The sequence below is a fragment of the Megascapheus bottae genome, chromosome 14 (genome assembly GCF_031878675.1).
Source record: "Megascapheus bottae isolate mThoBot1 chromosome 14, mThoBot2.hap1, whole genome shotgun sequence".
In the NCBI taxonomy this organism is placed as follows: Eukaryota; Metazoa; Chordata; class Mammalia; order Rodentia; family Geomyidae; genus Megascapheus; species Megascapheus bottae.
Window position 1 is genome coordinate 2196009 of NC_143522.1, and position 21602 is coordinate 2217610.

The window sequence follows — 21602 nt, forward strand, 5'->3', positions numbered from 1 at the left end:
AGTGACTTCTAAGCTTTTCTTTTCCTATATGTTGAAGCAACTGGTATGTTTTCAATCACAGATCAAGTTATAATTCATAGAAACAATTACATTTTATTGTAATGGTTATTTTGCCTCTTAAGTTCTAAGTGCCTTAAGTGTAATAATACCACATTGAGACCTTTTATATGTTGTCAAGAAGCCATATATATAATTTTTTTTTCTTTTTTGACAGTATTGGGGTTTGAACTCAGAACCTTGCACTTGCTAGGCCAGCACTCTACAACCTGAGCCATGCCTCCAACACTTTATCCTTTTATTATTTTTCAAATTGGGGCTTAGTTTTTGTCAGAACTGACATAGACCAGATGGCACATATGTCAGACACAAATCATCATGCTTAGCATTTTATTATTTGAGATGTGGTCTTGGGAACTTTTGCCAGTCTTCAACTGTGATCTCCCTGATCTCAGTTTCCTGAGTATCTAGAAACATATTGAACTACTGTGCTCGGCCACTGTAGATACTTTAAAATATTTTCCTCATTTATTGGTATACAGTAAGTTTAAATCCTAATAAAGTACAAAAATCATGACTCTGAAATATCAATTACAATTTTACTCCTTATACTCTCTCCCTCTTTTACAGGACTTGGGCTTGAACTCTGGGCCTGGGTGCTGTACTGAGGCTCCTTTAGTCCAAGGCTAGAATTCTACCACTTGAGCCACAGTGCCACTTCCAGTTTTGTGGTGCTCAAATGGAGATAAGGGTCTTGGAGACTTGCCTGTCCCAGGAGGCTTTTACCCACAATCTTCAGATCTCACCCTCCTGAGTAGCTAAGATTATAGGAGTGATCCACCAGCTCCCAAGTCTTTTTTTGTTGTCAGTCGTGGGACTTGACCTCTGGGCCTGGGAACTGTCCCTGACCTTAGTTCACCGCTATTGCTCTTATCACTTGAGCCACAGTGCCACTTCCTCTCTATTTTTTATACATCAAGACTACTAATTTAATTTAGTCATGGAGTCATAAAATACCTGGTATGAAAAGTTTTTGACTGGAATTGTTTTCACCCAGTTATTAAATGTTTTGTTTAACGGTCTAAGTTTTGTCATAAATCCTGTCATTAGTCAGATCAGTCTTCTTAAAAGCCTTTGGAAAGGCTTCATTTTATATAATTCTAATTCATTGTAAATACTCTGAAAAAGCACATAGACTCTCACATAGGTTTGTGTATTCAGACTTATAAGGGACATGCACACACACACAAAAATATCACAAAGTTTGTTGTTTCTTAATGTAGTGTTATTTTTCCTCTCTTTTTTTTCCCTTTGGTTAATCTCATATTGTTACAGTATCTGACTTTGTTACCTGGCATATTGTACATATGTTTATTTGAAATAGGAAAGGGAAGGGGGAAAACAAGAGGATTGGGAGGGGGTGGGGGGAAGGAAATGGGGACAAAAACATGAGAAGGGATATCAATGTGTGAGCAGTAATGCATCTACTACCTGGTGAATATAACTGTAACCCTGCTATACAATAAAAAAATAAGAAAAAAATCACTAAGTAATTTCATATTCACGTAAAAGGGTTTTCTGGGGGACAGGAAAACAGGTCTCGTAAACTGTGATGAAAATGGTTGAGAAATCAAGAGTAAGGTGAGTGGATTTGAGTTTTTATAATGGCTGTGGGGTCAGGATTCTCCCACTTGCTTTGAATTTCCTGCTGGGGCTAAAAGACCCAACCTTTTTGACCAGATGAGAAGCAGAAGTAGAAACAATGAGGCTTAAAAAAGTATTTATACATCAAAATATGAAATCATATTTTATTGCTTGATAAATCAATACAACTAAAATGCAGATGCTGAAGAATGCATATGATTTTATTAAAATTTAAAGATATTAATCTGTGTAACATATAATCAAACAAAATATACAATATAAACGTGTCAATACTAAATGAAATGTTTGTTGTTGAAGACATGAATCATAAACTTAAGTCTTATTCAAAATAAATTTTGCCAAAAACATTGGACCACTGGAAAAATTTCCAAAGTTATCTTTCACATTTAATGTTAGTCCATTAAAGACATTCTAATATCACTAGTACAATTAGAACTTTACCAACCATTCATTGTATTTTTGAAGAAAATATTGACAGACTTAACTATTAATATAAACTTTTAAATTATATTATTATCATGTATACCACAACAGTAAAGTATAAGTGAATCTTAGTGGTGTGTGTGTGTGTGTGTGTGTGTGTGTGTGTGTTCACGTGCGTGTTTGCTTTGTTTTGAGGCTTGAACTCAGGGCCTGGGTGCTGTTCTGGGCTTTTATGCTCAGGGCTAGAATTCTATCACTTAAGCCACAGATCTACTTTTGGCTTTTTTGTCATTAACTAGAGTTAAGAATCTCACAAACTTTCCTGTCTAGGCTGGGATTGAACTGCAATCCTCATACGTCACCCTCCCGAGAAGCTAGGACTATAGTTGTCAGCCACAGACACCTGGCTCCCAGTGACTCTTAGAGGATTTTTTTGGTTGCTAAAATATTCCTAAGTCCTGTATAACACAGTTATCATTCAACGGTCTTTTAATAGTCTGAATTTAAACTCTTATTAACACAACTGAAATAATTCAAGAACAGAACCTAGGTTCTATTAATGGGAAAAGTATTGAATTCTATTAAGATTGATGGAAGTTCTTTCTTTTATATGGCATCTAAAGTCAAAATGAAAATAAATGATTAGCTAATGCCACAATAAAAAAGAAAATATTTGAATATTTAAGTATAATTAAATGTAAATATAGAAATTAACCTATTATTTTAATCAACAAAAATATCTTTGTTTTCAGTATTAATGTAAAGTTATAACCTAGAAGATTAGAGAGCAGGGGGCTGGTATGTAGCTCAGTGGCAAAACGCTTGCCTAGCAAGTGCAATATCCAAGGTTCAATCCCCAGTACCAAAAAAAAAGATTAAGGAGAAATAAAAATTTAAAAATTAATAACTAGTTCAAAAAAATGTAAATTGCGTTGTATTTTGTGAGGGTGAAAAATCTTTTAAAGAGGAAGGCTGTGGGTTTTGACTTTTTTCAAAAGAAAATGGAAAACTAAAATCATCTTTTCCAGCTCCAAATGTATGAGTTGAAGTGTCTGATGGAAAAGAAAATGTAAAGGCATCTTCTCCTTCTGGTTTCCCAAATATGTTTCCTGAAGAAGATAAATATAATGAGAACATGCTATTCGACATGTGAAATTTATGTAACTTAATATATATTGATTATAGTATACTATATACATAAATATAGTAACATCCAATCATGTTTCTATTTAGCAGATATTTAAATATATTTCTTTTTTATGCAAGGCAATTGGTACTATAGAAGATTACAAAAGACATAAACTTAAGCCAACTTGCAAGTAATATGGAACTTGTGTACATGGTAAAAAAAAAAATGGAGTAGAAATGAAGAGCACAAAGGCCCAGAAATAGGCATGCATAGAAGACTGGGATAACAACAATCAATTCAATTTGGCAGGGACACTGAGAAATAAAAAAGATACATTAAATCAGAATTAATAATTGTTGAATGTCCCACTACTGAAAATGGGCTTTATTTAATGGATTAACAGAAAATTACTAAGCATTTATGACATGAGTTGAACTGTTTCATAAAGTTTACTCAACAGAGAATGTAAAAAGGTTAGAACAGGAGAGCCTAGAAATAGATAAGAGGGAAAAAAATCTATGGCCCAGCAAAGATGTAGCAAAAATCTTATCTCACCTAACTATCATAGCAATGAAAATGGAAGACAAACAAACAAACAAACAAACATGTTGGATCCTGAGAACTACTGCTTAAGTAAAGTTAACTAATATTTATTAAGTAGCACAATGTATGTTTATGATACTAATAATAGAAACAGACATTACAGTGGAACTATGTCTACGGTTCTAAAAAGAGAATTTAACTTTACATATACAATTATTTGGTTGTTGCCTCTCCAAATAGTCAGTGAAGAAAAATATTGTTTTTTATTCATTATATTATTTTAAAATATAAATGCATTTTCAACATCTTAAATTTAGTTGAAAATCGATCATTACTAAACAATTTAAAACTAACAGTAAATAAAGCCTTACTTGAAATAAGTCATCTATCTAAAGCACCTATATTTTTTTTCTATTTACAAAAGGAAACCAAAGGAGGATATTTTCAGTAGAGGATCGCAAAGGCTCAATGTCTATGTGCATATGCTTATATAAAATGATGTTTATTGGGATGAACTCTCCAAGAAATGGAAACAGGAGGTTTTTGTCATTTTGCTTTTTGTTTCTGTTTGTTTTTCACCTTTGTCGCTGTTTTTGATTTCTGTACCTTTTTTTTTTTGCCAGTCCTGGGCTTGAGCTCAGGGCCTGAGCACTGTCCTTGGACTTTCTCAAGGCTAAAACTCTACCACTTGAGCCTCAGCACCACTTCCGGCTTTTTTCTATGTATGTGGTACCAAGGAATCGAACCCGGGTCTTTATGCATGCTAGGCAAGCACTTTAACCACTAGGCCAAACTCCCGGCCCTGTACCTTTTTTCTTTTATGTAAGTTTGCTGGTTTTGGTGAGGGTAAAGGGAAGCACAGAAATGGTGGGACAAAGGGTAAACAAATGAAGCTGATACTTACTAAACATATACTGAAAATAAACTATATAACTTGGAGAGGAGGAGAGTCAGGAGGGGAAAACTGGGAGAAAAGAGGGAAGAGATGACACTATGCAAAAAGAAATGTAGTTAATATCTGACTTATGTAACTATAATCTCTCCATACAACCCCTTTGCAATAACAGTAAAAAAAATTAAAAATTCCTATATGAACACTGGTATCTCAATAAAGCTGAAACACATTTTATACTAAAAAAATTCAAAACCTTTACTCCATCCCATCTAAGTCCAGATTCATGTGAACAATTTCCTAGTTTATTTTTTGTTTGTTTTAAACTGTATTTTTTGTCATTTCTTTTTTGGTACTGAGGATCAAAACCAGGACGTTGCACTTGCTAGGCAAGCTCTTTGCCACTGAGCTACAGCCCAGCCCTCCTAGTTTATTTTCACTCAGGTATCTGATAAGTCAGTGTTTCAATAATACCTTCAAAACTAAACCCTCAGTCTTCTCACATTTCAACCAATCACATTTCAGGAAATGTCAGCTCTAGTCTTAGACCGCTGACATCAAAACACTGTTTCTTTCCTTTAGTCTTTATATAAACAAATGTTTTCAGCTCTACCTTCAGGAAATTTTGTAACTCCAATTAAGTATTTTCTTTCCACTTCTACTGTCACTGTCTCAGCCATCATTTCTCACCTGCATTATTTTAATAGCTTCCTAATCTCTTTCTGTTTCTACTCTATTTCCATAGTTTATTCTCCCTGTGGCATCCAGAGTAATTCTTTAAAACCTGTCAGATCTTTTCAGTCTTTTGCTTAAAACCTAATATATTCCCATCTCACTCAAAGAAAACTAAAAAAATTAACAGTCTATAGATCCATATAACTTGCTTCCTCTCGAATCTCTCTAATTGAACTTTTCTGTGTTATTTCTGTTTCCATATACAAAGAAAGAAGAAGGGGAAGGGGAGAAGGAAGGTAAAAAGGGGAAGGGTAGAGAAAGAGGAAAGTAAAGAAATTGGTGAGTAGGAGAGAAGGAGGGAGGGGAAAAGGTGGGAAGAGGAGGAGGAGGGGAAGTGAAGGGAGAAAGGAAAGATCAGTGAAGGTTATGAGAGTAGGGAAATTATTATGTTCTTATATATAGCAAACTTCAAATCACTTACCAATCTCTTGTGATGAGGAAGGATTTAGATTTACAGCAGAATAATGCTCATTAAACTGGAAAATAATTTCCACAAACTATTACTTGTGAAATAAGTACAACAGTATATACAGTATTTCATATACAGAATTAAAGTAAGTCATATTTCTTATATAACATAGAATTTCACTTAAAGTAAGTTCTGTCTTACTTGATTCTGTGGCACGCCTTGTCTAGCTACATGATGACCTAGGTTCAATATCCAGAGTTCTACCATCAAAATCTCTTTATTTACATTAAAACAAGGCATATTCCAGAACTTGAGAGAAGGATCACCAGTTTTAGGTCAGCCTGAACTACACAGACATACATTTTTTCAAACTAACTTTTTTTTTTTTTCAAGACTAGGGCTCTACACTTGGGGAACAGCTCTACTTCTGGCTTTTTGATGGTTAATTGGAGATAAGAGTCTCATGGACTTTTCCTGACTGGACTGGCTCTAAACTCAGATCCTCAGATCTCAACCTCCTGAGTAGCTAGATTATATAGGCATGAGTCATTAGTACCAGGTTCCAGATATTTGTTTAATCCATACTAGAATCTTTGGTCCTCCTTCCTATCACTCTCTATCCCCCACCCCCTGCTTTTTTCTTTTGCCAATAACAGGGTTTGAACTTTGGGCCTTCCATTTGCTCAGCTTGCTTATTCAGCTGGCACTCTACCACCATGCCTCTAGCCCAGCATTTCTTTCTGGTTATTTTGGAGATGGAATCTTAAAAAATCACTGGTTTCAAGACCACTGTTTTCGGATCTCAATCTTCTGAGTAGCTAGGATTGCAAGCATGAGCAGGAGTGCCTAGTTCTATCTTTGCCTTTTAATAGAGTACTTAACTCATTCATATTGATGGAATTACTATAAAGTTTCATTTTTCTATGACATTTTACTATTTATGTTGGTTCTTTTGTTTTATTACTCTTTTCCTTTTTTTCTCCCTTAAAAAAAAAAACAACACACCACCTTTTGGTGATACCAGAGTTTGGACTCAGGGCTTTATACTTGCTAGGTTGATATACTTACCTGAGCCATATGCCTCAGCTCTTTTTACTTTCATTATTTAGTAAGTTCCCACTTTTTGCCTGGGCTAGCCTGAAGTTTTCCATTTATGCTGGGATAATTTCATATATGTATTTATGTAGTTTTTTTAAATTGAGGGAAAAGTTGAAGATATGTAATACATGGAATATACATCTCTTGAAATAAATTGAAATAAATATCATCTCTTGAAAAAAATTTAACCATTTACTATAGGAGGACACAACAATTAAAACTTCTAATTCACAGAAAAATGCTTAAATGAATAATAATAAGAATATTGCTACTCCCATAACATTAATAAGTGATTGGTACTTTCCAAGATATTTTGTGTATATAAATGAATTTAATAATCACAAACCCTACTGTAAAATTATTTCTATTTTACAGATAAGGAAACTGAGAGTTTCTCTACTTTAAAATCTAAATGCAAAACATATCCAAGTTATTATCTGACCTCAGAGTCCAGTTTTAACCACTATACAGTATTTCTCTGCTGTTACTAAAAGCATATCTTAACTTTCTTTCTTTCTTTTTTTCCTTGCCAATTATTGGGTTTGAAGTCAGGGCTTGGGGGGAGCACTCTGCCACTTGAGCCATAGTACCACTTCCAGCTTTTTCTGAATATGTGGTACTGAGGAATTGAATCCAGGGTTTTGTGCAGGCTAGGCACGCGCTCTACCGTTAGACTATGCTCCTGGCCCTTAACTTTTCAACGTAATTACTAAAGACAGAAATAATCAGCAGGACTCAGTGGCTCACAGTGGCTCACGCCTGTAATCCTAGCTACTCAGGAGGCTGAGATATGAGGATCAAGGTTCAAAGCCAGCCTGGCACAAAAGGACCTGAGACTCTCCAATTAACCTCTAGAAAGGGGAAGAGGGACTTGGCTTAAGAGTAGGGCTATAGCCTTGAGCTGAAGAGCTCAGGTACAATGCCCAGGTCAAGTTCAAGCCCTATGACCCACAGAAAGAAAAATAAATATCTATCAAGATTTATGTCAATGAACAATAGAAATATTAGGAGGAAATCGTTTTCTGGGGAAGGGGCAATACTGAGGTATGAACTAAGGACCTTGTGGTTGTTAGAGTAGTGTTCAGTCTACCATAAGGGCCATACTTCAGGCCAGGAAATTTTTTATCTTTTAAAACTAAGAAATGATAGTGCTGTAAAGTACACATATATAGACCAACTTATAACAGCATTTTAAGTTAATTGATAATATGTACTTTGCTTGGGAGTTAAATACATTAATTATAAGGTCAAATTAATTTTAAACTACAAATTAAATCATCCCTATTTTAGCTAGGTGACAGTGGCTCACACCAATAGTCCTACTCCAAAGGCTGAGATCTGAGGGTCACATTTCAAAGCCAAACCAGACAAAAAAGTTCCCATGAGACTCCAATTATCCACTCAAAAACAAGAATGGATGGCCAGGAGTTTGGACTAGCAGTAGAGTGCTTGCCTAGTATGCACGAAACCTTGGGTTTCATTCTTTGGTTACCACATACATAGAAAAAGCTGGAACTGGTGCTGTGGTTTAAGTGTTAGGGCACTAGCCTTGAGAAAGCTCAAGCACAGTGCCCAGGCCCTGAGTTCAAGTTCCAGGACTAGCAAAACAAAACACACACATACATATACACACACACACACACACACACACACACACACACACACACACACACACACAATAAAAAAACAAAACCAGAAGGGGCACCATTACTCAGTGGTAGAAAGCTAGTCTTGAGCAAAAGAGCTTAAGGACAACACCCAAGCCCTGAACAAGCCCCATGACCACTACCAACAACAAAAAAAAAATCCCTATTTTAAGGATTTTTGTTGCTTTATTTTCACAGTGTTAAGATCAAATCCAGGGCCTCATTCACGCTAGACAAGCTCTCTACCACTAATCTATATTCTAGGTCTAATATTCAGAACTTTTTAACAATTGATTTTATTTTAGTTCCCAAATAGTTTTGGTACTGAACAATTAAAATTATCCAAAGTACAATTTTTAGGGGCTGAGAGTTTAGCCTAGTGGTAGAATGCTTGCCTAGCATGCACCGAAGACCCAGGTTTGATTCCTCGGTATCACATACAAAGAAAAAAAGCCGGAAATGGTGCTGAGGGTCAAGTGGTAGAGCTCTAGCTTTGAGAAAGTCCAAGGACAGAGCTCAGAGCTCAGGCCCTGAGCTCAAGCCCAGGACTGGCAAAAAAACAAAAAAAACAAAACAAAACAAAAAAACCCAAAAACTAAACAAAGTACAATTTTTAGAAATAAAACTTTGGCCAGGTGAGGTGGCTCACACCTGTAATCCTACCTATTCAGGAGGCCGAGATCTAAGGATCCCGATTCAAAGCCAGCCCAGAAACTAAAAAACATGAGACTCTTATCTCCAATTAACCACTAGGAAAAAAAAAGGGAAGTGGGGCTGTGGCTTGAGGAGTAGGGTGGTAGCCTTGAGCTGAAGAGCTCAGGGACAGCACTCAGGCCTAGAGTTCAAGCCCCATGACCCACAGAAAGAAAGAAAGAAAGAAAGAAAAAAAGGAAGGAAGGAAGGAAGAAAAGAAGAAAAGAAAGAAAGAAAGACTTATACTTTTACCTGATCTGATGGGTTTTCTGAATCAAATACAGAGGAATCAAATAAATTCAATCCTGGTGATCTAGAAGCAAAACTTGTAATAAATGAAAATCCAGGAGATTTCTGTGTTTGGCCTTCAGGTACTGTATTTCTATTTCTGTTATAGAAAAATTAAGAAGTCATTAGATTATCATAAGGCTCTTGTGGGAACAATGCAGACTGTTAAGTACCATAAGCAGCAGCATAGAGATAAAAATGAACGCAGCAAACAAGATGAGGTTGGGGGTGGGAGGGAGGGAAATGGGGATCAAGACATATGAAAGGGTATCAATGTATGTGAATTAATGCACCTTCTATCTGGCAAATATCATGTAACCCTTCTATTAATTACAATAAAAATATGAAAAAAATGAACGCAGCAGAAAACATAGGAAGAAGCTACTAAAGTGAAAAACCTATGTAGAAAAGATGGTTTTAGTGGAAAATAATGTACAAAAATCAATCTGAGGATAATAAGAATACTTCCTGAGTGTATACTATCAGGCATACTATCACGTTCTTTCATAAGAATAACTTACTCCACATAATAACCCAATGAGATAGGTAGGTACTACTGCTGTAACTTTCATTTTACAGTACAAGAATTTAGAGCAAATAAAAAAGCTGTACAATTTAACATAAAATAAATTATGATGAGCCATTAAAACAAACACTTTGGAAGAAAATGATATACTGAGAAGGGTTAGAGTTGAAATTTGAATGCAACAATTCAGATTCAAAGTTGAAGCGCTTTACCTTGACATTGTCTTCCAGATCTCAAAAGCTAGCTACAAGATTTGTCTTACAGAGAAGCCAGCCATTAAAGAGTGCTATATAAAGGAATTTAGCTATAAAATGATCTGAGAAAAATTACACAAGACCATATATAACAGAGTAGTTAGAAATAAGGATTTTATGTCCAGAATTGTCTCAACTACCAGGCCGGGAGTTTGCCCTAGTGGTAAGAGTGCCACATATACAGAAGAAGCCGAAGTGGTGCTGTGGCTCAAGTGGTAGAGCTCTAGACTTGAAAAAGCCCAGGGACAGTGCTTAGGCCCTGAATTCAAGCCCAGGGCCTGGCAAAACAAACAAACAAACAAAAAAACCCTCAACAACAACGACTAGTTTTATCACAGTAGATTCTATTCTCACATCTAGGTGAAGATAATAGCATGCCTACATTATTTATGAAGTGCCTAGAATAATTATTTGCACACACTACTGCATAAGTGTTTTTTAAAATATAGTAAGAACTGAGATTGTAGTACAAGAGTGGAGTGTTTGGCATACATGAGGCTTGGATTCAATATCCAGCACCTAATATATTTATATGTATGTTGTATACATATATAGTGACTTTCCAGATTATAATTTTCTCATCGATGGAGAGAGAGGTTTTAGCATATGACATTCAGTTCTCAACTTTGAACATGCTGTGCATGTCAACACACCATGATATTCATATATAAAACTCTTACCAGTAGTTCAGAACACAGATAAAGAACACTGGTAAGTGACTCCTAATGACGTGTCTTAGAAGAAACTCATGAGAAAGTCAGGGGTGGTGGCTCACACCTGTAATCCTAGCTACACAGGAGGCTGAGATCTGAGGATTGTGGTGCAAAGCCAGCTCAGGCACTAAAGATCATGAGATTCTTATCTCCAATTAACCACTAGAAAACAGAAGTGGCACTTTAGCTCAAAGTGTAGGGCAGTTGCCTTCAGTTGAAGAGCTCAGGTATAGCATCTAGGCCCAGAGTTCAAGCCCCATGACCAAAAAAAAAAAATGTTAGAGACTTAACTAAATAAAAAGGATAATTGCAGCACTACTTTCTTGGCTGAAAATCACAAATTTGTATTTTACAGTTAAATATTCATTAGAGAGGTATTTATGCCTAAAGAAGTAATATAACAGGACAGCAATTCTTGCTTAAGCCACCACAACATATGGAAAAATAACTGCAAGAATATTAATGAACATTAAATACTTAATCTACTATAAATAACGTTAGCTCTTTAGCTTGACCTTTTTAATTTTTTCATCATTTTTTATCCTTTGGAAAATCTTATATCTACATACTACCATATGGAGTAAATACTCATGATCTATATACCTTCCGCAAACCCAGTTGTAGGGCTTGAACTCAGGGCTTGCACACTATCCCTGAGCTCTTCAGTTTAAGGCTACTGCTCTACCACTTGAGCCACAGAACCACTTCTAGTTTTCTGGTGGTTAATTGGAGATAAGAGTTCACAGACTTTCATGTCTGGGCTAGCTTTGAACCTCGATCCTCATATCTCAGCCTCCTGAATAGCTAGGATTATAGGTATGAGCCATCAGCGCCCAGCCTTAAGTTAAATAAATGCTTCAGGAAAAAAATGTTTTGTTATGAAACAGAAACATTAAAAACTGTTCACAGGAATTGATATATAGAATTTCATTATACTAGCTTCTCTAGAATTTATATAACCCAGTGAAGAGATAATTTAATCATAAGTAGTATTTTAAACCCTACATTTCAAACAAAGGACTTTTTGGAAACTGTATTTTCTCCAAAGATTCAGGCGTCTTCACTGCTTCAGTTCTTAAAAATATAGGAGTTTCAGGATTTCGTGAAAAAATTTCAGCCCTTTCTTCTACTTCATCACTAGTATTTTCTGTTAACTTTCCAAAGTGTTCTGTACATGTAGCCTGCAAATTCAAAGTAACAGAAAAATTTTAATAAATGTTACTATATTAATAAAATGGCATAAAATGTACAAGGTAGGAAATCATCAGGTTAATGTTATTTCACAAATACAATAAGTAAATTATAAATAGTGAACTGGTACTAAATTTACACTCAAAATATAAAAAGCTAAGCTGGGCGCTGTGGCTGACACCTGTAATTCTAGCTACTCAGGAGGCTGGGATCTGAGGATCAAGGTACAAAGCCAGCCCCAGCACAAAAGGACCTGAGACTCTTATCTCCAATTAACCTCTAGAAAACAGGAAGTGTGGCCTGGTTCATGGGATAGGTCAGTAGCTGAAGAACTCAGGGACAGTGTACAGGCAGAGTTCAAGCTCCATAAGCCACGAAATAAATAAATAAATAAATAAATAGCTATTTTAAATTTTTCTGCTTTTTTTTCCTGGTTCCCATCTTCTTTACTCCCATTTAACAACAGTCAGTGACAACTTGAACATACTGAAATTGAAATAAAATATTTAGGAGTAATTTTCTTTAAAATTACAACATTATATGCTGGATGAAGAACTGTCTATGAACTTGAAAGATGAAATTATTGAAGCAATTTTGCTCTCATTGGCTTCATATTAAGAGTCTGGATCTGGAATGTTCTTCCTCAAAGACCCAAGTGTTAAAGGCTTGAGTCCCAGCTTAGGACTATTTGCAGGTAATGGAAACTTTTAAGCAGCAAAGTCTAATTAAGATTATCTAAGTGGAGCTAAGAGTTTGGCCTACTGGTAGAGTGCTTGTCTATCATGCAAGAAGACCCAGGTTAGATTCCTTGGTACCATGTACATAGAAAAAGCTGGAAATAGTGCTGTGGCTCAGTGAAAGAGCTCTAGACTTGAGAAAGCCCAAAAACAGTACTCAGGCCCTGAGTTTAAACCCCTGGTCTGGCAAAAATAAATGAAGAAAGAAAGAAAGAAAGAGAGAGAGAGAGGGAGGGAAGAAGGGAGGGAGGGAGGGAGAGAGGGAGGGAAGAAGGGAGGGAGGGAGGGAGGGAGGGGAAGGTATATAGGCCATTGGGGTCAAGGGGAAGCATGCCCTGGAAGGGGTTGATTGTGAAACCTTAGTCCTTTCCTCTTTTTATTCATTTCCTAGCTATGATGTGAGCAGATTTGCCACATATCTGCCACAATGTGCTGCCACAGGCACAAAGCAATGATCAGTGTCTGGAATCCCTAACAATATGGAACTAAGACAAATCTTTTATCTTCATAGTTGGTCATCTCAGACACCTACTATTTCAGATAACTGTTAACAGAAAGCTGCAAACATAAATTACATTCTTGTCCTTTTCTATAAATATTGAGAACCTAAATACCAATTTTCCTGCTTATGATTTTTTAGGTCAGAGATGTTATTTCTCAGATATATAATTACTACAACAAATTCTTTTACAAAAGTAATTTGTCAAAAAAAAATTAAAATGTGCCTCTTACCTCTATTTCCTTACAGCAAAATTTAACTATGCAATTGTCCTTATTTTAACCCTTATTAGCGATGGTAAACTTGATATACATTGTCAGATGTAGCATCATTAATGTTTTATAATATTCAAAAATACGTTTTGGGGGCTGGGAGTTTGGCCTAATGGTAGAGTGCTTGCCTAGCATGCCTGAAGACCCAGGTTCGATTCCTTGGTACCACGTACATAGAAAAAAGCCAGAAGTGGTGCTGAGCTCTACCACTTGAGCAGTAGTAGAGCTCGAGCCCTGAGAAAGTTCAAGGACAGTGCTCAGGCCCTGAGTTCAAGCCCAGGACTGGTGAAAAAACATTTTTTTTTCAAGACACTTCTATAGCAACAACTGGTCTTGAACTGCAGTAGCAAGTCATTCAATCTTAGTAAATTTTTTTCTTTCAATTATAATATAGTTATGGTATCAATATATGATATTTTTTGCATTTTTAATGTAAACCTTTTTGTTTTTTGGTTGGTCATGAGACTTGAACACTGAGCTTGGGCACTGTCCCTAAGCTCTTCAGCTCAAGGCTGAGGCTCTACCACTTCAGCCACAGTGTCACTTCCAATTTTCTGGTGGTTAATTAGAGATAAGAGTCTCATGAACTTTTGTTCCCAAGCTAACTTGGAACTGCAATCCTCAAATTTTAGACTCCTGAGTAGCTAGAATTCAAGGCACCCAACTAATGTAAACTTCTGTGGCTTCATTTTTAAGTCTGAAAAATACAATCTGTATCTCTCTAGAACTCTGATTATTAACCAGATAACAGCTCACACAAATCTCATTGTACTAAATGTAAGCTTAAAATGGAAACAGAATATAAAATTAGAATGTTTTACTTAGAAATCAAATTAGAAATCAAATGACTTACTTGTGAAGTACAGTTTGATTCTCTCAACTGTTGTATTGCCCCTTTATTTCCACATTCTGTATCTATTTGTTATATAAGAAAAAACTATTATTCTTTTTCAATTTTATTGAAAATAAAATATCAGTTTAAGTTGCCATATTTAACGTTTAATCTACAAAAAAGGCAATTTCATATGACTCAATACAATGAATACAAATAAGAAAACAAAACACAGTATTTATAGCTAAGTAAATGGAATTATAAAAAGAACACTCATGTGACCACCACTCAGGTGAAAAAAACCAAACATCATGAACACTACAAAAGTTCTCATATGGGCCAGGAGTTTGGCCTAGTGGTAGAGTTCTTGCTTAGCATGCACAAAGTCCTGGGTTTGATTCCTCAGTACCACGTACATAGAAAAAATCTGGAAGTGGTGGCTGTGGCTCAAGTGGTACAGTACTAGCTTTGAGGAAAGCCCAAGCCAAGGACAGTGCTCAGGCCCTGAGTTCAAGCCTCAGGACCGGCAAGAAAGAAAGAAAGAAAGAGAGAGAGACAGAGAGAGAGAGAGACAGAGAGAGAGAGAGAGAGAGAGAGAGAGAGAGAGAGAGAGAGAGAGAGAAAGAAAGAGAGAAAGAAAGAGAGAAAGAAAGAGAGAGAGACAGAGAGAGGGGGGGGAGGGAGGGAGGGAGGGAGGGAGGGAGGGAGGGAGGGAGAGAGAGAGAGAGAGAATTTTACTAATCTGGTAGATTACACTAGTAAAATCTGGTATAAGAACATTTCACTGTAATTTTTACAGTTCCATGAGTTCTAAGCATCTTTTCACATTTATCTACCACAAAAAAAATTCTTTTTAAAGTGCTTATTCATATATTTTACACATTGCTTCAAATTGGAAATTGGGATTTTTTTTCCTTTTTTGTATTATCCTTTAAAAAACATGGAATGTTTCATCAATACACATAATTCTCCTGTAGGGTCTATGTTAATCTTCTCTGTATCATCTCAATTTTAGTCTATGTGCTGCTAAAGTGAGTATATATTTTTTTCTTCTTGATTTATAGAAGTCCTCTTGAGCTCTAGGACTGGGCGCTATCCTTGAGCTCTTCGGCTCAAGGCTACCACTGTACCACTTGAGCCACAACACCACTTCCAATTTTCAGTAGTTAATTGGAGATAAGAATCTCAATCCTCAGATCTCAGCTTCCAGAACAGTTAGGATTACAGGCGTGAGCCACTGCCAGGCTGCAGACTGCTCTTTTTGACAGGTTTTTTTTTTTTTGTTTGTTTGTTTTTTTGGTGGTGGTCATTGGGCTTGAACTCTGGGCCTGGGTGCTATCCCTGAGCTCTTCAGCACAAGGCTACTGCCCTACCCCTTGAGCAACAGTGCCACTTGTGGTATTCTAGTGGTTAACTGGAAATAAGAGTCTCAAGGACTTTAGTGCCCAGGCTGGCTTTGAACTGTGATCCTCAAATCTCAGCCTCCTAAGTATCTAGGATTACAGGCGTGAGCCATTGTGACCAGTAAAATTTCTTAATTTCAATATAGTTGAATTTATCACTTTTTAAAATCCTTTAAAATTTCAAAGGATTGGGAAAGAAAAAACTGGCAAGAATGAAGGAAAGGGGGACACTGACCAAGATGCATTTTAGTCATAACCTGATTTATGGTTATGTTAAATCTTTCTACAATTACTTCATAAATTTTTTTTTACCAGTCCTGGGGCTTGAACTCAGGGCCTGAGCACTGTCCTTGGGCTTCCTCAAGGCTAGAGCTCTACCACTTGAGCCACAGCACCATTTCTGGCTTTTCCTATGAATATGTGGTTACCAAGGAATCAAACTCAGGTCTTCGTGCAGGCTAAGCAAGCACTTTACCACTGAGCCAAACTCCGGGCCAAAACTTTTTTTAAAACTTCAAAGGATTCTAAAAATCCTTTCATATATTGAAGTCTGTTTCTCTGTAATCTTCTAAAAAGCTTTGTATTTTTTGCCTTTTGCATTTTAGCCACAATGATCACTTTTCACCACATATTTTTGTCACACTGTATACAGAGGTTGCTAAGTAATTTTTTGTCTTCTAAAGCAATTATATGTCTTCATCACATGTGTTCAACGATAAGCCAAGCTATATCAGTTATATGCATTTCCAACATTTTATTTCAAGGGTGTATGTTCCTTAATATTAGATATTGCTCCTGTCTAGTACTTTCAGCTTGGCATATAGAAAATATATAAACAGGTGGAATATACAGGCAGCACTATACATCTTACGTATAAAGGTGATATTAAGGTATAGAGGAATATACAGATAAGATTAGTTTTACTAGAAAAAAGCAGACAGATTATGTAAAAAAGCATGATTTGTTGGGTGAATCCTATAGGAAAAAAATATTTATAGAATATGGCCATTCTATCAGATACTTGTAGCTCATGCATGTAATCCTAGCTAGACAGGAGGCTGTGATATGAGGGTTATGGTTTGAAGTCAGTCCAGGCAGAAATATCTGTGATTCACCTCTGATCTGCCACCAAAAGAAGCCAGAGGTGGTGGTATGCCTCAAGTAGTAAAATGACAAACTTGACCAAAAAAGCCAAGTGAGAGCTAGAGGCCTTGAGTTCAAGTTTTAGTACCAGAAAAAAAAAACACCTGACCATTCTGAAAGTGCATATATCTATAAAATGCTTATGTCTTCAGAATGTGGCTTTCCAAAATAAGGGTCAGTAATCAAACAAGGAGATTTGAGATATTTATATAGCATAATGTGCTAGATAATTTTTATGTACTAATGCATTTACAAAATGTGTGTGATATGACACACATACATACTCTTACATGTATTTATATAGATACATACGTGTACACATGAGATATATGAGAGAAAACACATATTTTCAAAGATGTATCAGAATCTAATAGGTAGTTGATTTGGGAATAAATGTACACACATATTCTGTGAGTGCACTATGATTTTATCCAGAGAAAATGATCCAAGATGGTAAAACATTAGTGCAAAAGAATATAGCATTGTCGGGGCCGGGAGTTTAGCCTAGTAGTAGAGTGCTTGCCTAGCATGCATGAAGACCCGGGTTCAATTCCTCGGTACCATGTACATAGAAAAAAGCCGGAAGTGGTTCTGAGGCTCAAGTGGTAGTGTTCTAGCCTTGAGAAAAGTCCAAGGACAGTGCTCAGCCACTGAACGCTAGCCCAGGACTGGCAAAAAAAGAAAAAAAAGAACATAGCATTGTTTACAATAGCAAAAAGACACCCCTAGAAACAACGAAGCATTCAATGTGAGAAAATAACTAAATTATGGTAGAGTCATAGACCCATTATATAGTTATTATAAATAAAACTAATGACTTAGACAAAAAGCTCACTAGTGTATCAAATAGGAACACAAAGGATGTAAATTTATGTGAGACATAATTCAAATGCAGACTGAAAATATATATACGCATATACTAAAAGAATATGCAACAGTAAGTATGGGCATCCATTATGTCTCTGATGGCATTTTTGTTTCCTTTCTCATAGAGTTGTTTTCCAAATTTCCTAAAAGTGAATGTATTTGGATTATATTTAGGAGAAAATGTACTTAAATTCTCGGCCTATATAATTATAATATAATCCAAACAATTTATTAGAATAATAAAAACATATATAATGTGTTACTCTTACTCAGGAAAAATAAAGCAAATACCTGAAATGCCTGTATTTTCTTTTTCAAACCACTGATTACAGCTTGCTTTTTTCTGTAAAGTTAATCTAAAATACAGTAAGTATAACTTTATATTATTTTATTAGTTGATATTTATTAGCCATTTCAGAATCAAAGCTCTTTCTTCCTTCCTCTCCCTGCTTTCTTCCCCTCCCCTCTCTTTTCCCTTCTCCTTTTTCTGCTTCCCTACCTGCTCTTTTCCTTGCTTTTCCCTTTCCTCTCCCCCTCCTTCCCTCTTTTGCTCCTTCCTTCCTTTTCTTTCTTTCTTTATTTTTATTTTTATTTTTTTTTTTGCCAGTCCTGGGCTTGAGCTCAGGGCCTGAGCACTGTCCTTGGACTTTCTCAAGGCTAGAGCTCTACCACTTGAGCCTCAGCACCACTTCCGACTTTTTTCTATGTATGTGGTACCGAGGAATCGAACCCGGGTCTTCATGCATGCTAGGCAAGCACTTTAACCACTAGGCCAAACTCCCAGCCCTCCTTCCTTTTCTTTATTTTCTTTCTCTCTCTCTCTCTCTCTCTCTCTCTCTCTCTCTCTCTCTCTCTCTCTCTCTCTCTCTCTCTCTCTCCCTCCCTCCCTCCCTCCCTCCCTCCCTCCTTCTCTCTCTCTCTCTCCCTCTCGTTTGCTTTACACCACTGAGGTACATCCCTAGTCCCTCAATAATTTTATTTTAAAAAGTTACCTGAGTTGCAAACAGTTCTGTGAACTTTTCATAGCTGTACTATCGTTCATACGACAGTCATTAGATATCTGCAATAAATTAAGTATTATAACTGGCTATATAAAAAGCACATGCCATAGTTGTTCAGAGCTCTCTCGTTATATTAATGTCTAATTCCCCCATCATCATGACTTATCAACATACAACAACTATACATATTTACTAAAACTACTACACTCAAAACAAAGTCAGGCCAGGAGTTTGGCCTAATGGCAGAGTGCTTGCCTAGCATGCACAAAATCCCAGTTTCAATTCCTCGGTACCAGAAGTGGTGCTGTGGCTCAAGTAGTAGAGCTCTAGTTTTGCAAAAGCCCAAGGACCGTGCTCAGGCCCTGAGTTCAAGCCCAGGACTGGCAAAAAAAGAAAAAAAGTCAAGGCCGGGAATTTGGCCTAGTGGTAGAGTGCTTGCCTAGCATGCACAAAGACCGGGGTTCGATTTCTTGGTACTACATACATTAAAAAAAGAAAAGCCAGAAGTGGTGCTGTGGCTCAAGTGGTAGAGTTCTAGCCTTGAGAAAGCCCAAGGTCAGTTGGTCAGGCCCTGACTGCAAAAAAAGTCCCAGGACTGGGGGAGGGGGCGAAGTCAAATACTGAGAAAAAAAAAAAAGAGACTTTCAGGTTAGCTGGGAATAGAAGTATATATCTGTAATTCTACCTACTTGGAAGGTAGAGATTGAGAACTGTCATAAGAGGTCAGTCCAAAAAGTTACTTAGCAAGACACCCAACTCAACCAACAGACTGGATATAATGGCATGTACCCACAGTTTTACCTATATGAGATGTACAGATAAGAGTGTCAAGCTACAGCCTGGCTCCAGGTAAAAATAGAAGAGTATCTTAAAAAAAAATTAAAAATAGCTGGGGCCTGGGCACTATCCCTGAGCTCTTTTGCTCAAGGCTATTGTTTTATCATTTTGAGCCACAGTACCACTTTAGTTTTCTGGCAGTTAACTGGAGATAAAGAATCTCAGAGACTTTCCTGCCCTAGCTACCTTTGAATGGTGATTCTTGTAACTCAGCCTTCTGAATAGCCAGAATTATAGGTGTGGGCTACTGGTGTCAGACTAGAATTGGCATTTTTAAAAATACAATAAATGTTTTAAATTTCTTATCCTGTCTATATTCATGACTAATCAAGTAGATGTTACTGTTTTCTCCAATGATTACTTGATTTCATTTTTCAGAATAGTTTTTGTTCAGGTGAACCTAGACCTAAATCTTCCTATTTATGCCTTCTAAATAAATGGGATTACAGGTATGCTCCACAATTAATGACTTCTTTTGTTGCTGAAATGAGGTCTTGCTAACTCTTTCCTGAGGGTGACCTCCAACTACAATCTTTATCTCTACCTCCCAGAAAATTGGAAAAGATTTGATTTCTATGTTCTTCCTTCCTTTATAATCTCTCAAGCTGAACACAGAAAAAGAAAACAAAGCCTGTACATATGAAAGAACTAGAATTTGACTTTTAACCTCAGTTTAATATTGTCTAAACCACTGCTTTATTGTTTTAAGCCTTTCATTTTTCCTGAGTGACTCATTTTGCACAATCCCCAGGTTTTTTGTTATTAGACTCAAAATGAAAGTGTCTTTGTTTTAAAAGTTCATCTTTATTTTTATTAAGCAGATTAATGCAAACTATCATTTTATTGTGCTTTTAGAATAAGTAGCAGCATCCCTTAAAGGGTAAATGCACTTATTGTATTTAGAACTAAGAAGCAATCTTGTGTGTTGTCTACATTTTATTACTAATAAACCTTGTGAATCAGTCCTACAAAACTGTTGTAACAAATTATGCTCCCACAAATCTTAACCTCACAAAGTTGTACTGAGATTTTTTGAATGTTTGTTAATCTGATAGATGAAAGTAGGTATATTCCTGTGGCCAAGAATCTTATTTCAAGACTTCATTTCTTTTCTGTTAATTGCCTTCTTATAAACTCTGTATTTCTCAACTTCTCAAGATAGAGGGAGTCTTCTGACTAAGTTCTGGAGGATGAAATAATATACATTGTTTAAAAGTTTCTAGCTTCATTTTTATTGTCTCTATAAATTTTTAAGAATTGAGTTTATGTATTATGTAGTTTGCCCGTTCTGTCATATTTTAACATTTGCTTGTGTCTTTTGTTATATAGGTTGTTTATTTTGATACAGCCAGTTTTCCAGAACCACAATGTGTTTTGATAATATTTATAAACATATGGGAAGCCTCTCAGGAGGCTGAGATCTGAAGATCATGGCTCAAAGCCAGCCCATAAGACTTATCTCTAATTAATCACCAGAAAACTGGAAGTGGCTCCGTGACTCAAAGTGGTAGAACACTAACCTTGAGCAAAGAATTAAAGGACAACACCAAGGCCCCTAGTTCAAGCCCTACAACTGGCAAAAATATTTTTAATAATAAATAAAAATACACGGGGGACCGGGAGTTTGGCCTAGTGGTTAAAGTGCTTGCCTAGCATGCATGAAGACCCGGGTTCGATTCCTCAGTACCACATACATAGAAAAAAGCCGGAAGTGGTGCTGAAGCTCAAGTGATAGAGCTCTAGCCTTGACAAAGTCCAAGGACAGTGCTCAGGCCCTGAGCTCAAGCCCAGGACTGGCAAAAATAAAAT

At 36.4% G+C, this 21602-nt stretch overlaps 1 protein-coding gene and 1 non-coding gene across 2 annotated transcripts in view; both read right to left on the reverse strand.

The window, feature by feature from the left end:
* Window positions 1-1777: 1777 nt before the first annotated feature.
* The window catches only part of C14H14orf39 (chromosome 14 C14orf39 homolog), a 40084-nt gene continuing 20259 nt past the window's right edge, over window positions 1778-21602 (reverse strand). The window contains exons 12-18 of the mRNA XM_090344230.1: window positions 18948-19015; window positions 18247-18311; window positions 14564-14625; window positions 12017-12192; window positions 9483-9618; window positions 5806-5860; window positions 1778-3194 (exon numbers count right to left, since the gene is read on the reverse strand). Coding sequence (XP_090200356.1) covers window positions 2998-3194; window positions 5806-5860; window positions 9483-9618; window positions 12017-12192; window positions 14564-14625; window positions 18247-18311; window positions 18948-19015 — 759 coding nt within the window. The 3' untranslated portion in view covers window positions 1778-2997. The remainder of the gene's footprint in view (window positions 3195-5805; window positions 5861-9482; window positions 9619-12016; window positions 12193-14563; window positions 14626-18246; window positions 18312-18947; window positions 19016-21602) is intronic.
* On the reverse strand, window positions 15477-15581 carry LOC150054518 (U6 spliceosomal RNA). The gene has a single exon (XR_016537700.1). It is a non-coding gene; the product is annotated as a U6 spliceosomal RNA (small nuclear RNA).